The sequence below is a fragment of the Rhopilema esculentum genome, chromosome 2 (assembly GCF_057945365.1).
Source record: "Rhopilema esculentum isolate cy_ngs chromosome 2, ASM5794536v1, whole genome shotgun sequence".
NCBI lineage: Eukaryota > Metazoa > Cnidaria > Scyphozoa > Rhizostomeae > Rhizostomatidae > Rhopilema > Rhopilema esculentum.
In genome coordinates, this window is record NC_142816.1 from 441950 (window position 1) to 459054 (window position 17105).

At 36.4% G+C, this 17105-nt stretch overlaps 1 protein-coding gene across 1 annotated transcript in view; it reads left to right on the forward strand.

Annotated features, from left to right (window-relative positions):
- The window catches only part of LOC135695425 (myotubularin-related protein 5), a 37568-nt gene that overhangs the window by 15029 nt on the left and 5434 nt on the right, over positions 1-17105 (forward strand). Inside the window, exons 14-34 of the mRNA XM_065214512.2 lie at positions 239-388; positions 844-912; positions 1715-1891; positions 2632-2868; positions 3271-3469; positions 4090-4158; positions 4723-4914; positions 5472-5545; positions 7039-7300; positions 7974-8107; positions 8854-9380; positions 10471-10724; positions 11126-11340; positions 12602-12649; positions 12848-12970; positions 13148-13252; positions 14196-14378; positions 14910-15176; positions 15357-15716; positions 16163-16240; positions 16516-16651. Coding sequence (XP_065070584.1) covers positions 239-388; positions 844-912; positions 1715-1891; positions 2632-2868; positions 3271-3469; positions 4090-4158; positions 4723-4914; positions 5472-5545; positions 7039-7300; positions 7974-8107; positions 8854-9380; positions 10471-10724; positions 11126-11340; positions 12602-12649; positions 12848-12970; positions 13148-13252; positions 14196-14378; positions 14910-15176; positions 15357-15716; positions 16163-16240; positions 16516-16651 — 3859 coding nt within the window. The remainder of the gene's footprint in view (positions 1-238; positions 389-843; positions 913-1714; positions 1892-2631; positions 2869-3270; positions 3470-4089; positions 4159-4722; positions 4915-5471; positions 5546-7038; positions 7301-7973; positions 8108-8853; positions 9381-10470; positions 10725-11125; positions 11341-12601; positions 12650-12847; positions 12971-13147; positions 13253-14195; positions 14379-14909; positions 15177-15356; positions 15717-16162; positions 16241-16515; positions 16652-17105) is intronic.

Here is a 17105-nt window from a genome sequence, read left to right on the forward strand (position 1 = left end):
TTTTTATGAAACAGATCCTAGCGCATTCGCATTGTGGATATTCTTCAAAGGCATATACTCTGCGGCGTATCAAATTCAAATAGTTGCATTTCTTTATTTCATCAAATACCAACACCAATTACATATACCAACTTTTGTTGATGTATCATAAAATAACAAATGGCCTTCAATTTCATTTGTTTAGTTCTTGCTTAATTCGTGAAAAACCCTCTTAATACATCATTTCTATTTATTACAGATTTTCCCCTCAGTATTGAGAGCTTTGAGGAGCAAAGGTGCCCAATTAGCTCTTTGTACCGAATTAGACCAAATGATCAAGATGAAACGTGCCTTTTTGGAGCATGGTCAATTTGATCTCTTAGTCAGACTCTTGAATGCGTGTTTACAGGTATGCTAAATTTCTCTTGAGCTTCGATTCTCAATCTAGACGAAGTGTGAAGTAGCATTTACTTTCTCACTTTTGATGAATTTTTTAGTTTCTAGTGAAATGAACTATTATTTTGCCAAATTTCATCGTCCTCTGTCACAAAGAAAGTTTTGGGCATACTGTTTAAATCATAACTACCAGGCAGTAATGAATTGGACAAAACCCAATCGGTTAGTTTTATATTGAAAAGCATGTATGGAAGAGGGAAGTGAGTTTATTTATGCACAAATCTAGTGTAGTGTACCAAGCGTTTTTGCATGTATGTGTTTTTTAGAAAGCAGAATTCTTGCTAGAGATCCAATCGTTTTATTGATTTTGGCTGGCCTCATTGTTAAAGTTTTCATAGAAAACGTCAGAATGATTAAACAATCACAGTTTGATATCAATTTAGCCACAATACTTTGTTTTTCCTCCAGGATGAAGCCGCATCCGTGACATCAACTGTTGCAGCAGCAATTCTCCCTTTATCCTGTACATTTTTCAGAGTAAGCAATCACCAATCTTCCTATGTTACATTTAGTCTAAATGAAAAACATGAAACTCGCAATGAAACTCGCAGTGCTTTTCAATGTTGCTTCCTTAATCATTTTTGAAATTCATGTTGTATAGACCTCAGTCACATTGTTCCTCAAACGTGAATAGTATTTCAATATAAACTTGCACTGTATGTAAATGCTTTGAACTGTATGAAAGCAAATTGACCAACGTCGCAATGTCCATTGTTAAATAATATCGCCTTCTTATAAATAGTCTATAGAATCCGTATAGCATCACCTTTCCAATGCTACTAACGATGATGAAAAGTTCGTAACACAGACCAGTGTAGCAAGCTACCTTCAAATCATATTATTTCCATGTTTTGATCAGCTAGCGTCGTATATTTGATTTTTCAAAAGTAGGGCTTTTTACAGTTCAAATTATCTTTCCCTCTTTTACAAATTTCTGACATGAATGTATTGAAAAGCATTTGATCAAATGTGTGTAAGCCTCAATCAAATCCGCTAAATGAATTTATAAATGAGTAAGCAATGATCACATACTGCAGAAGGGGTTTATATCACATACTACATTACGTAGAAATCTTCTTTTAATGAACCTTAATAATAGCACGAATTAGCAGAAACGTACCATAGTGATTCATTTAGATTCATGCATCAATTTTGGTATCTGAAAATATTTGATACTTTGTTTGAATTAGGCGACTAGTTTAGCTCTTTATAACTTAAATTCATTTTGTCTTTACCTGTATCTTTTGGCTCTTTTGAAATCCTTCTCCTTTCTTGACAGAATCTGGCCCCTGGTGTTGTTCAGTTTTTGTACACATGCTTGCAAGACCATACCGTTTGGAGCAAACACCAGTTTTGGGAGGAAGCTTACTATACCGAGGCCCAGAACAATATCATTGAACTGTACCTCAAGCAAATGCAAAAGAAAAAGGCCGATGAAGATTTTCATGCTGGAAGGGTATTGGAAAAAATATATTTGTACTCTTTTATGCTTAGATTGAATATATTTATTACCTTGAAGCTCGAAACTACGTATTCATAATATATCCATTTCTGGAAGTATTAGCTTATCGAAAAAGAAAACATAAGTGCTCTTAGTAATATTTTAAATGATAGGAGAGTTAAATTGAGCGAGTTGCTTTGGAATGTAAGAAGGAGAAAATGAGTTATAGAAAGACTTCAGAAACAATCTATCAAGCAAAGAGCCAAACAAACTGAACATTTACGAATAAAGTTGCTGAATACAAATTTCTGCACAATATTAAGGGGCCATGATTGATTGAAAGATGTGTGTCTTTTCGAAATATTGAGTCTAGTACATGTATCACACTGGTTTGATAAATATATACCAATCCCTACCCTTTTTCATGTCGGAACATAATGTGGTTTTGAATTGAAAGCTCTTTGAATATAAGATTTATCAAGGGCTATATGCTTTTATTCTGCCAACAGATCGAATTAATATGCACTGGGATGCACTTATTTCCTTAAGGGTTTAATTATTTGTATTTGTTATTGTTAGGTCGGTGAAGAGTCCTTTTTTAAACTATGTCTTCTGGCTCCTTTTTTATGCTTGAATTCAATCTTACCCTGAGTATCGTCCTTTGAAATTTTATTTTGAACAATATTGCTAAATCTTCCATAAAGTATGCTCGAGTTGTATGCTTGCTTGAAGTCATTTCGGTGTCTGTTCTCCAGGAAATTCGCAAGACAATGTCAGATGTTGCCGATCTTTTGAAACTTGCCCCTGAAAATGGTCATGCAAATAAGCCGGTTAGAAACAGTGTCCTGCTTACCCCAATTGTTTCGCAAGCCAGCTCAACAAGAGGTCGCACAAGTAGCAGGTCGATCAGTGACATGAAAAAAGATTCACTCAGCCTCGACGAAATAAGCGAGAAGGCGCCGCCTCCTGCGATGGAGCTTGCTGCAGATTTGGTATGTATGGTTGCTTTGTCAATGTCCGTTTCCAATTTCTTCAATTTCCTCAGACCAAAGGGTTGAAACTCCAAAGTACTTCAAAGGATAAGAACAGTATGCAAGCCGAGCTGTTTCCAAGCTCTTTTAAAATAGAGACCAGACAGTTAAAATGCGTCGAAGTGATTATTTCATGCCTCTCAAGGACTTTGAATATAGGGGATTGTTATCTTCAAAGAAAATATTATATTAACGATAATCTAGTGATGATAGGCAATTTTTTCACTTCATTTTCTATAGAAATATTTTACAAGGTGCCCTCTTAGATAATCTGTTGTCAGCAATTCAAGATCGCAATTGCAAACAATATCTACTCCGATTATGGGATATTCCCTTAATTGATGAACTTTTGTTTTCTTGAAGCTGTCTTCCTGGCCCGCGAAAGTGGAAGAAGAAAGAAAAAAGGCAATCAGTGAAGAGGAAAGCATAGTCTACGGACTGGCACAGCTCTTTGCCAGCAGAATGATCTATTTGCGAGTGCCAATCGATGCACATGAGCAGATGACGAAATACCACGAGCGAAGGAGAAAAAAGGATTTCGCACTGCAACGTTTGCAGGCTGGTGAGTTGATTTTTGATTATCAAATTGGCGCCGAGTGCCAGCGTTTTAAGTCGACAACATCTGTAAAAATTGTTATCAAACCTCTAAAACCACAAGTAGACAGCAAGAGACGCTTCATACAAAGTTTACGTCAATGACAGCTTTTATAAATATGCACTTGTTTTTATTTCTAAATGAAACACCTTTAGCACCTAGTATGTCAGTCCTTTTATTGAAAGTAACTGGGTATCTTATCAAGTTTTCATCTGACACTATCATTTTTCTTTCGAGGTGGTCAGTAGAAATTGCTTTAAGTAGTGTATTTGCGAAAGGAGCTTTTCGGATGCCCGGAATGTATAAAACAGCTACTATTGTTAACCAAACAATAGAATAATGTTAGAATTAGAACATTTTTTGTGACAGAGAAAAAGAAAATTCATTGTACAAAAAGATAACTGATTCGATCACGTGCAAGAGGTCATTTATTTAAAAGGTAGTCCCATTATTACAGAAATGAGCTATGTTCTATCAAGGTTTGTAGTAGGTGATCACATGCTTAAATTACGCTCTGGTTTCAGTTCCAGCCCTCTTCTCATAAAAATTCGTGAGAGACTTGATAATGGTTTTTCTCTTGATTACAGACGATGGGGGCAGCATTTCAGAAAATTTGTCCAATCGGACCGGAGGTGCAGTTTTGGAGAGTACAGCAGGTTTATCTTAATTCATTTGTAATCCCCCCCCCTTTGGTTTATTCTAATTAGTTGTGGCTTTGGTTACTTAGAGGATTTCTGCAGATTTCATCTAAAGTATTTCACGCCTGCGCCAGCGTAGCGTAATATATTTTCTTTGATATATAATTGTTTATTCTTTAGACAGGAGAGTTTCTATATTTGAGCAAGAATGGATACCACTTGTTTGTACCCTTCTACCATTTGTTTTCTATAGCATGGTTAGATGTTGCTGCTGTTGTTTGATAGAGCGATAAGAACGTTTGCTACAGTAAAGCTTGGTTTTTAATCTTTGCCCATTGGTTAGCTTGGGTAACCATTTGTCCGAGCCATGACATAGCCCCTTGAAAAATGAACGTTATGGCTAAAGATACTTTTGAATTGGTGTTGGTATTTTAAATTTCCTCAAAGGCGTGAAATCTTCGAGTCTCCTAGCGTTAGCCTTCGAACTTTTTTAGCTAACATTAACACTTAAACTTACATTTCTATGTAGCAAGGCATCCTTGTAGCTGCCCATGAAGAATATAAAATTCCTTTTTTGAGCAGGTCATGATGGATCTCGTAGTATAGCAGAAAGCAGTGCCTGGGAGAGTTACGATTATGGTGATGGTGGAATGAACTATGCTGACAGTGTTGCCGACAGTGTTACCAAGCTTGTTCTGCGATTTGTAGAAAGAGTTTGCTTGGAAGCAGATATTAACACAGACCACGTTAAAACGCTGCAGTCTCTCGTTCCAGGTAATGTGACGTCACTTTTGTGAACTAAGATGACATTTTGACGGAGAGTGCCAACTAGGGTGTAGGATTTGCCCTTGATAATAACATGCCACATGCAGGGTGACATGGATGTTTCTAAAACCAACCTGTTATTGCTGGGACATACTTCTTATGATAAGCTGTCAACTTATCAGACTGTTATGTTTTGTTGTTTAAATCGATTAGGCTTTGTTAGATAATGAATTCTCCATTTGTTTTTGTTCATTTTGCTCTGTAATTTATTAAGTCAAACTGTTGTTGATTGCGATCTCGATTTACCTCTCCATTTACCTCCCTTTTCGCATCCCGATTCTCGGTAGAACGGGCTCTGTTGCCCGAGACAAAACCACCTTTGACAAGAGCAAGCCTTGACGAGGCGAATGAGCCGTTGCTCTTACATTTTTATCATGTTTTAGTACGGTTTCTTACTACATTTCCTCCACCAACTTTCCAAGGGAAGTAAATCGAAGGGTTTTAATTAGGCTATCTTAGTTCTCTTATTTTATCTTGATATGACGTAATGTTACTCATTGCTCTAGGGCTTGTTTCTTTGCAAATGGAAACTCTCAATGAAGTTTATCGCGAAACAAAGAACCTGGCACCAACCCAGAGGGTAAGACTTTTTTGTTTTGTAAAGCTATACTGCAATCATTCATTCAATGTCATGCCATCCCACCATAAAGACTATGCTATAATCGTTGCTGACAATCTACGGAAATTTTGTTTGTAGTTTCCTTACACAAATTGTCGTGGCATCAATACATTATTATACTTTTTGACTTCACATGGATGACTTTAGTGCCTTAGCTGTAATTAACAAAGTCTTTGTTATTAAAATATAAGAATGGTCGAGTTGGATATTTCATGGTTGTCGTTTGATAATTCTTCAAAGTGTTCCCCCACAGTTTTTTCGGTTTATTCTTGATATTTAGAAACTCGAACTCAGTTAAATATTAATTTAGTAGCTTTATATTAAAAATAGCAGACATTAAAAATGTTAAAAAGTAGTTACCTATGCTGTATAAGACCATCTAACCTCAAACAATTTCCTTGACATGTGTTTCTTGATATCTAAGTTTTTCTTGTGTAAGAAGGAAGAACCGCAGGATAGGCTGTCCGCAGGATTCTGTGAATCTTGTAATGAGTAATAATACGAAAGATATTCAGGAACAAAGCAATACGACGACGAGAATCCAATGTAATAAGACAAAATTTTCAAAATATATTAAATTTAACGAATACTCTGAATTGCTCTTCACCAAATAAATTTACTTGTATGCTAGCTGCCATAGCACGTAGAGCAAAAGAGAGTTTATTCTATTTTTATCTTCCTTGGAAATTGTTCACTGGATGTAGAGGATTGCTTTCATTCAATTTTGGTAGGAAAGAAGTATTCTCAACTAAGACAGCCGTTCCACTAGCCTAGGTTAAAGCAAAACCGGGTTAAAGTTGTTTTGCATTACGTTCTCACTAACCCACTTGTAAAACGGATAGGTTTGAAAACGAAACTCAGATTGGACTCGTTTTAACCTGTGTTTCTTTAACCAACCTGTGGGTTAGTGGAACTGCCAATAACAATTTCATTTTACAAAGAAAATTCAAGGACTATTGCTGCGATGCTATTCTTTCTCATAGTCTATGTGTTTTGGTTTCTGTGTCTCTAAATCTGATTCACCTGTAGAGGTGAAAGATGTCGCTACATTTTCAATCTGTACATATTTTATACCAGCTCAGTGAAAGCGACCAAAACAGATTAATTCGAGCTTAAAGTAAACTAACGTTTTTATTGGCTCATTTTGGAAACGGATACCTTGAACCCGTTTTGATTTTTACTTGTGCTCGTGGAACGGCTGCCGAAAGATACGCTTGTAAGAAGCAGAGCTTATCTCTCTTAAATCTTTTGTTAACATCAGTAAGGGACCTACCATGTATCTTGTGACTTTATCATAAAAAAAAAACAAGTAGACAATCTCAGGTCGAAGATTTTGTAATAAGACGCATTTTAAGTATCTTACCCATCCATGTATGAATTAATTAGTGGTTACAAACTCTACCACCGTTTTTCTGAAGCCAGCAAAAGTAAGTTTGGTTTTTCTTTTCTTTAAGGTCAAGATTATGAAACCCCAGCTGCTAGCTGGAGAAATTCTGCAATTTGATGGCTTGCGGTGTTTCCTTCTTGCCGATGGCAGAGAACTTGGCGTAAGACGTGAGGTGCCAACAGGCCACTCAACTCCGCAAGAAGACGCAGCGGATAAGAAACAAGATATGGGGTCAGATATAGGTGGACCTTGCCTTTTGCCCGCAGAAGGAGCAATCTTCCTCACCAATTATCGAGTGATATTCAAAGGGACTCCTGTGGATCAGTTTTGTAAATATATTTCCAACCGATTCTATTTTTCTCTTAATAGCTTTTCTTATGCGTAACAGAATCCGTTGGTAACCCGTTAAATAAACCCTCTAGTAGTTGCTTTTATAGATTTTTAAATAAAATTTGAGTTGCTTCATCATATGGTTGTACAAAAAGGAAATTTTGCTGGTTTTGAAAAAAACAAGCATTAACATAAGACATGCTAAGACATTTCTTCTGGCACTCTTTCGAATATAGAACGTCAAAAAATGATCAGAAATGTTTCATCGATTATGAATCATTATTCTGAAGTTTTATCCTCTGAATAGTTTCCAACTAAAATAAATTCTATTTATCCCCGAACCTCTTATCTTTTTATGTTCCTTTTCTTCATCTTTCAGCATGTGGCCCTTTATACTATTTACAATAATATTTTTCAAAACGCTCACATTTTATCGCATCGTTATGGTTCTATTCCACAATTCTTTGTAGCTACATGCTCAAGTTGTGACTAGGCATCAATGAGATCTTCCCTGCGTCAATCTTTCAAGCAGTTTAGGAACAACATAAATATATTAATCCGCAATGCATGATCGTCTTTCCTGTGATTACTTTCTTCTCAACCAAGGCAGCTGTTGTTCCAGATACTTCTGAACTGTTATGAGCCTGCTTGAGAAAATATGTTTTTTTGTAGCATCTGAAATGATGGTGTCTCGGTCGTTTCCCATTGGCTCCCTGGTTAAAGAGAAGCGCATCAATGGGAGGTTTAAAGTTGGTGCTGACCAATGGTTGCAGGATTGTTTACAGTTGCGTTCTTGCGTCTTTCAGGTTTGCCAATATCATATTATGTTAAGCGTTATGCTTTACGCGTTGCCTTATGTTGTCTTATGTTGTGTAATGTTGTCTTATGTTGTGTAATGTTGTGTTATGCTTTGTTTTGTCATGTCATGTCATGTCATGTCATGTCATGTCATGTCATGTCATGTCGTGTTGTTTTGTGGTATGTTATGTTATGTTATGTTATGCCATGTTGTGTTCTGTCATGCTATGTCATGTGATGTTATGTTATGTTATGTTATGTTATGTTATGTTATGTTATGTTATGTTATGTTATGTTATGTTATGTTATGTTATGTTATGTTATGTTATGTTATGTTATGTTATGTTATGTTATGTTTTGTCATGTCATGACATGTCATGTTATGTCATGTTGTGTTCTGTCATGCTATGTTATGTTATGTTATGTTTTGTCATGTCATGTTATGTCATGTTGTGTTCTGTCATGCTATGTTATGTTATGTTATGTTATGTTATGTTATGTTATGTTATGTTATGTTTTGTTATGTTATGTTATGTTATGTTATGTTATGTTATGTTATGTTATGTTATGTTATGTTATGTTATGTTATGTTATGTTATGTTATGTTATGTTATGTTATGTTATGTTATGTTATGTTATGTTATGTTATGTTATGTTGAATGCCACTTTTGGTGGTGCTATGTTAAGTCTTACATTGTTGATATGTTATTTATTCATTTTATGTTATATAAAAGTGTAGAACATTTTTTTACAGATCATAAAGCTCTGTTTCGATGAAGAAGTTAGTGCTGAGCTTGTCGAAAGTTTTCGAAAGTCACTGCAGCGACTAAGATGGCCGCAATCTGTGTTCAGTACTTTTGCCTTCGCTATCGGCGTAAGAACTAATGTTTCAAGGACATTGTCGCAAAGAAACTATAGTATCAAAAAATCACAGAAATCATTAAGCGCTGTCGCTGCTTTGGCAAAAAAGAAGGCAAACAATACTCGGGGCTCTTTGCGAAGGCAGAAATATTTAATCTCTGGAGAAAGCAATAAGGAAAAGATGGAACAGAATGAAGAGTCTGCAGCGTGCTCTGAGGAGGAGGAAAATAGTGCTTCAAGGCGGGAAAGTGTTCTTGTGAAAGGGCACATAGAAACACCATTGCAGAGTGCAGATAAGCTTGGGGAAACTCTGCTGTGTATAGATTACGAGAGGGTAGGACTTGGCAGTGTGAGCAAGTTGGTACCAGGCTCCCCATGGAGGCTTTCGATGGCTAACTTGAATTATAGTGTTTGTCGGAGGTAATGCATAGATGTTTCTTGAATGTTCTTGCATGATTGTATTCCAGCTGTACGGCTTGCGTTTAGACACTGGAAAGTTTTCTTAATCAAACTTACTGATTTAGTCAGGTAGCTGAAAGGCCAAAGAAATACTTGCAATACTTAAATTTTTTTCAAATACTTCCCAAGTTTTGCAATAGCAAGAATTTCCATTCCATTCTGGGCATCCTTTTTGTTAGAACTCGAAGAGTGAGTTTTTGCTTCTTTATATATTCAATTTCAACCACGATAGGCTTGAAGAGATTTCTGATTTAGTAGGATCAATGTGCTTGTAGCTTTTAATTTGTGCTCAATGTGCGCAAGCAGGCAGAATCGAATCCCAGCATATTTAAAAATCCTTCGATTGATTTTCAACTATTCAGTTTTTTATTCTTGCCTGCTTGCAAACTTTAAAACTTCTTTTGAATACTTTGCACAATTTGTGAAAGCACGTATTTCAGTTCCATTCCGGGTAATATATTTTTTGTTAGAATTAGTATTCAATTGTGACTCTTGCCTGCGTGTAATTGTCGCCAAAAATAATCGTTACGCTTCAAATGATTGTCAAAGACAATTTTTCCTCTGCAGACCAATGATTTTATCAAGATTTTGTCAAGCTAGTCAAGATAGTGTTATCATCAGCATAATTGCAGGTCTTTGTGTTTTGCATACATGAAAACGTAATTTATATAAATACTAAGTAGTAGAGGTACTAGGAATAATCCTTGAGGTACTCGAACTTTCATTTCAAATCACAAAATGATCTATTTATCTTCACTTTCTGTTGCTTCTTTGATGGATTTTTTTTCAAATCATGTAAGTTCGCCAAAGACAAGTTGGTAGGCATTCAATTGGAATTGTGATTAAAATATATTGGCCTATAATTTTAGATACTTTTGGTAGATCGGTCAAAACTGCTCCTTTAAGCCCGTTGTTATCAATGCTATTCTTCCAATGGTATAGTAAGTTCAAATTACATGATTTCTGTGGCACCCCTCTGGAATCTAAATCCTAATTCCTCCAAAGAGCTGCATAGATTTTGCTTGATTTTCTTCCTTCCATTTTCTTGTAGCTACCCACAGGTCATTGTTACGGCAGCAAAAATCTCAGACGACATAATCATGAAAATCGCAAAGAACTATCGAATAAACAGGCTACCAGTCCCCGTATGGCGACATCGTCGGAGCAAAGGTGTGCTCCTTCGTTGCGGTGGTCTTACAAAAGGGGTCATTGCAGCCGCTTTGAAGGCTGGCTTAGAGGGGACACAAAATGATCGGATTTCGCTCACAAACCCGAGTCTAGATGAGAGGTTTTACTCAGAGCTTGGTAAGTTCCATTTGGAAGCACTATTACCAGAACTCTAACTTTCAGTATAGACTAGACTGTTTAATAATGGAGAGAAAAATCTTAGCGATAAATGTGTCTACGAATAGCCTTTCTGCTGTTATTTTTCACGTTGAGTTTGGTTACTGATGGTATTTGTTGGTGATGTACTGCTTAAAATATCTTAATACATAAATCACAAATGCAAAATTGAAATTAAGATGAAAGAAGTTTGTTAAAGGATTATTCAGTCGTTGTAAGATTATCTTCAAATTGCAATAATTTGCGACTGTTTATGGTATTAGAAGAAGATATTTACCATGCATCAGTGATAAACTGGGGTTACCAGAAGCTATCGAAATTGAATAAACTTTTCATCTTTTCTACTTTTATCTTTTCCACAGTTTGTGCGACTGCATTGTCTATGGGGAAAGGGAAAGGAAAAGAGCAGTCGATAAGTGCAGGGGCAGCTCTTTCCTTATCGGCGATTAATGAAGACTTAACCTCGGTTCTGAGTGGGGACGATACCTACAACAAGATCGCAAGTGAGGCCGAGAACGATTCTAATAACTGGAAGCCGTCAAATCTGTATCTGTATTGTGACAAGGCCGTAGCAAAGGTATGTTCAGAGAGTGTTTTAGGGGCTCAGAATTGGGACTAATCATAGAAAGCATTGATAAAAGTATAGTTAGTATTTTGAATGCCCATCTCTGCTTTTTTGCTTTCTGTTTATTTGCTAGACAGAAGTAAGGAAAGGGGCTTTGGACTACAGTCTCCTCAAAAATATTAGAAGAGGGTTTGTCAGTTAGTTTTCTAATGTCCGGCCATTGGTTACACAGTTAGTTTCCCAATGTCCTGTATTAAAGAAGTCCACAATGATGTCTTGAATAGGGAATAGCAGACCCCACAATAAACTTCTTCAGACGGCCTAATTTGGAGACACCACCAGTTGGGCAGGACATCTGCATTTCAAGTCTATAATTTAGCAAACAGAAATATGCATGGGCGCGTGTGATAATAAAGCAATTCTTTCAAAATAGTCTTCTCTGAGCGACTACGATGAAAACAGCCTGTTTCATAGCAGGCCCCGATAAAAGATCAAGGTTTGATAAGCAAATTTAAGACAGTCGAAATATACTAGAATGGCATGAGCTATCTGTCAACCTACTATTGGCCAATCGATCAATGTGTGGGTCGCATCACGCTTGTCGAGTTGGTAATTTTGATTGAAAGATTTCAGTGCCTGTCGATTGCCTTTAAAAAAATTAAAATGAAAAGTAAAAGCAGTCGCAAAGTACCAATGAGCATGATGGATAAGTGTCCGCACTCTCTGCAATTAGAAAGCCAGCTTTCAATAAAGATTTGTGTAGCATTAACTGTCCTTTTCGTGTGCAGTGCAGGTTTTATATAAACTGATTCCCTCTAATGCAATTGAAACTAGATAGCAGGCCTCTGCAATGCACGACGCCTAACAAAAGAAATAGGAAGGTTTTTGGATTATCAATCTACAACCCTAACTGTGACATGAAAAATGGACTCAAATATTAATGTTTATGTTATCAAAATGTACTAAAGATATAAAGATATACTAATCTAGTTGAAAATACCAATAAGAGAATGCCATGGAGAAAAAACGAAGAAAATAGGAACATTTTGTTCAGTGTTAGCATATAGTTGCGAATGCGGTGTATTTATTGTAAAAGCTGTTGTACCAACATGTCTTTATGTGTGCTAGAAAGCATATGGACTATAGCGCCCAATGAATACCTTTTTAATAGCAAAATTGTAATGATTTGTTTTTTAAAATCTATCTAATGGCTTCTATTTATGCTTCCCCTTTATGAAACAGTTATGCAAAATATTTGTTCTCCTTATTTCAGAATATAAAGTTTGAACCGAGCTGCAAATGCACATTAGTGGCTGCTGAGGTAAAAATCATTTTTCAGTTAGCTGTAAATTTGAAGAAACTTATTTTAATATCGTTCTCAAAAAGTACGCAGTGTCATATAGGAAGTGCTGTAGATGCTTTCGTGTGAAAGGGCTCTTGTCAATCTCTCAGAGGCATGTTTTATCTCAGAGGCATGTTCATCTTTGATGTCTGTCTATCCCTTGTACTTTTTTTTCAGGTTCATGATGCCTATCAAATCAAAGTCAGCTTCAACAAACTGCTCAAAGTTTGCTGTCCAAGCTCTCCGAGTGAAACAGACACATTTTATCACGATTTTGAGGAAAGCAAATGGCTGCATCAGGTTTGTTCTTTTCTGCGGTCACGTTAATAGATTTCTTGTAATATGTTTGTTAAGATTCATTAAGTGTCTTTTATGCATATACGAATATTCATCAGTTTGAGGACGACTTTAGAGAGATCGCCGTCATATATGTCTCGATATTGTCGCCAAACTTCGAATATTTATTTGCTTTTGTAGGTTTCAAACGTACTGCAGCTGGCCTGCTCTGTTGTCAATCTAATCGACATTCAAGGTTCCTCGTGTCTTGTCAGTTTTTCAGATGGATCTGATGCAACTTCACAGGTAGAAAGAATGTCTTTGTTTTGAGGGCCCTTTGACAGAGAGATTAAACTGCGGTTGAAATCGAAAAAGATGAAAAGCAGCTTATTTTTTATAACATTGAATAGTGCTTTGCATTAAAAAGGAAGGGATAGATTTCCCTGCAGATGTGTCGTAAAATTATCGAAGTTTCTCAAAAATTTAATCTTCAAAGACGCATTTATGCTTAGGTACCATATACGTTATATAAAGAAAAATAAAGGACGATGATGAGTATTTGTAGAAGATGCTGAATTTTCAGCCAGGTTGACTAGAAATATCAAAACTTTCTCGTGTCCCAATACTTTCTCGTTAAAATTCTTCCAAAAGCATGTTCATTAACGGTGAACAACCTTTGCTTAATAATTTTGGTTGATTTATATATGCCATTTGATACTTCTAGTCAACCTGGCTGAAAATTCAGCATCTTCTACAAATACTCATCATCGTCCTTTATTTTTCTTTAATGGGACACGAAAATGGAATGGCACATCCATTCAACAAAATTTGCTCAGTTTGATGCTAATATTTTTTAAGAATGGAAACTTCTGATGCTAACAATGATAGAAAATGTTTTTTCGCATATTATTGAGAAAAGCAAGATATAGCTTTTTATATAAATTAATTTCTGAACTTATCGAAATACTAAGATTTCCCTTCTGGAAGCTGTCACGCTCCCCTGTGAATTCTATAGAGAGAGTAAAAACTTGGTATCTCTTTTTGTGAACAAGTTGAGCATCACCTCCTAATAAGACGTTCTAATGGAAAGCTGCATGTCGTTTTTTTGATCAAGGCAAAACGACTCCCTCCATCAACCAGCCCTCTTTTCTTTGTCGAATTATGCTGTTTTTAGAATCAGGACCTAAGAAAAGGAGGGCTGGTCCATCTCAACAAAGCAATATGTTAATAACTTCACACACTTTTACAGATAACTTCACTGGCTCAACTGATGCTCGATCCATTCTACCGAACTATTGAAGGCTTCAAGGTCTTAATCGAGAAAGATTGGCTTTCGTTTGGCTACCGATTTGCGCATCGAGGCAACCACATTTTGCAGTTCCAAAGCGGCTTGTCGCCTTTCTTTTTGCAGTTTTTGGATGCTGTACACCAGGTTTGAATCGCGCGCTGTCATTTGATCTTTCGTTTCACAACAAAGCCTGTATTCTATATGTAAAGGAAATCAAGCTATTGAATTGATAAAGCCCTGGTCAAACCATCCAACATTTCGCCCAACATTTCGCCCAACATTTCGCCCAACATTTTTGTCGATGTTGGAATGTGATCCAACGTTGGTGGTCAAACGATCCAACATTTCACCCAACATTTTCTCGCGCAGATCGAAAAGGGAATGAGTAGTCAAATTTCGTCCAACATCGAAATTTACGATGTTGGATGACCCAACAAGGTGGTCAAACGATCCAACATTTCGCCTCACATCATGTTGAAATGTTGGATCGTTTGACCAGGGCTTAAGAGTGTATTTTTTCATTCGTCTTTGAATGATGATAGTGTGTTAGTACTGGAGTCAGGTGCCTTAGTATGATCCGTTATCATTTCGCTTGAAATCTTAAATTATCAAAGCATGTTTTATTTTCGTGTAATTCATGCTATTGACATCTCCCCGTATGTCTTTACTTCATAGATCATGAGTCAGTATTCATCAGCTTTCGAATTCAACAACTACTTTCTGTGTTTCCTTGCATACCACAACGGCTCAATGCGGTTCAATACATTTATGTTGGAGTCGGAACACGAGCGATCGCAACAAGGCTGGCTTAATTCTGATGAAAAGGAAGACGAGAAGGGTGTGCCAAGGGTCACTGGGCAAAGTATTTGGGATTATTTACGACACCATAGTGAAAAATCAACCACGTTCCACAACTTCAAATATCATCCTTCATTTCACAAGGTATTTTCACAACACCTTTTGCCCCGTCTGAATTTCATTCTGCTTATTTTATCTGAATACATTTTTGTAAGTTTTATATTCAAGTCATTTTTGTTGAAAGAGACTTCCTTATTGTGGCACATATATTCTAACGCTACGTTTTCCAACATAAGGTCAAACCTATTCCTTTTATTCGCAAAGGGTGCCCTTCAACCGATGTGTGGAATATCCAATCTGGAAGTCTGGGATTTTTACCTAAACGAAAACCTGTATACGGGCGGTATTTACGACCTGGAGCTGATGTCTGATATGGACACGGTGAATCCAAATAGCGAGGCAACATCACAATCTCAAGCGACTGCGGTCGAGATGAAAGAAGATTGGCGTCAGTGTCTCATTGGTTACTATGGAGATACGACACAGTTTATAAGAGACGAGACCTCGTATCAACTGAATGAACTACTGCGATTAAGAGAAGAGCTCGACAAAACGGCTATTTATTGGAACGAACTGTGGATGGATATTGACGTCACCAAGCAAGTGCGAAAGCAAACAAGATCGGTATGCTGCATTTATGCTACGTTTTCACGATTATTGTTAAGGCATGCAGTTACTATCGCTACAATTATCAATTTTAAGGTTTTAAATAAAAAATCTTTGTTCTTTAAAATATCATTTAATTAAGATAGAGAAAGATTAAAGGTTTAAAGTTCCAAGCAACTTTAAGAGAGTGATCAATTATTGCCCATTCCTCCTTTAACCCTTTTTCCAACCACCGTGTTGCTAGCAGACTGTTTTCTCTGCTGATTTGACATAAGACTAGAGTTAATGGACCGAGCGAAGTCTAGACCTCGTTCTTAGTGCCCAAGTGCCCAAGTGCTGTCTCATCTCTTACAGTGAATCTCCAGTCATATCAATTTTTGAAAAGGGAAATGCTTATTATGCCATGAGGAATTGTTGCTTCATATTGTGTAAAAGAGACGTATTGTCCATATTCTTTCTTTCAGTTACATTGGGAACAAATATGGTCCAGAGGCAGAGCATTGGCATTGCAAAAACGCCTCACCATGGAGATTGTCATGCAGGTGATTTCATCCCACTTAACTTTTGCCCAAAATATTTCCATTATTCACTCCTGAATCATTTTTTATTTATACATCATTGCAAAGTTTCCGTAAGATTGGTTGGCTCTAGTATTCTTATTCATTTTCCGATTGTAATTTTTTCTTCTTAAAGTTGATATAAATTATGTTTCCTTTTATAGTGCTTAGTGTAGCTTTCCTTTGTTTCTGGTTTTTTTGTATGAGAATGTAAAAAATAATAAACTGAACTCGTGCAATATCTCTGTTTCTTCTTTTAGGGCAAAGCGACACGAAGCGTTGATAACACTCAAAGAGAATTGGGATTTGACCAGCAACACAATTTCCAGGCTCACAACTATTATTCGAATACTATATGCAATTACTGTCTTAAGCCAATCAGAGGATACAATGCAGGTGCGTTTGATAAAATCACTTTTGTAGAAAGCATTCGGCATATGACATCGCTAAGACATTTGACATTGAGCGCTTTTTGATATGACATTTGTAGAAATCATTTTACGTCTGAAATTGGTAAAAAGCATTTAACTCGTGACAATTCATATCTTCATATCTATCCATGATGAAAACCACCATAGTGTTAGCCAAGGCTGCACTGCTGTCTTTAATGTCTTTTTACCATTTTATAGGAAAATATTTTAATATATGTCATATGATATATTAAGTGAATTGTATATTTATCTGGTTTGTAATAAAAAATGACAGTTCTCTCTTCAGGAAGTTTTCATTTCAGGTCTTGCTTACATTGCCTGGATCTTCTTTAACCACAAATTTGTTTTTCTTGACAGCAGATAAATAAGTTGTTTCCGATGATATTTGTAACCTATATCATATGTGACTTAAATGACTT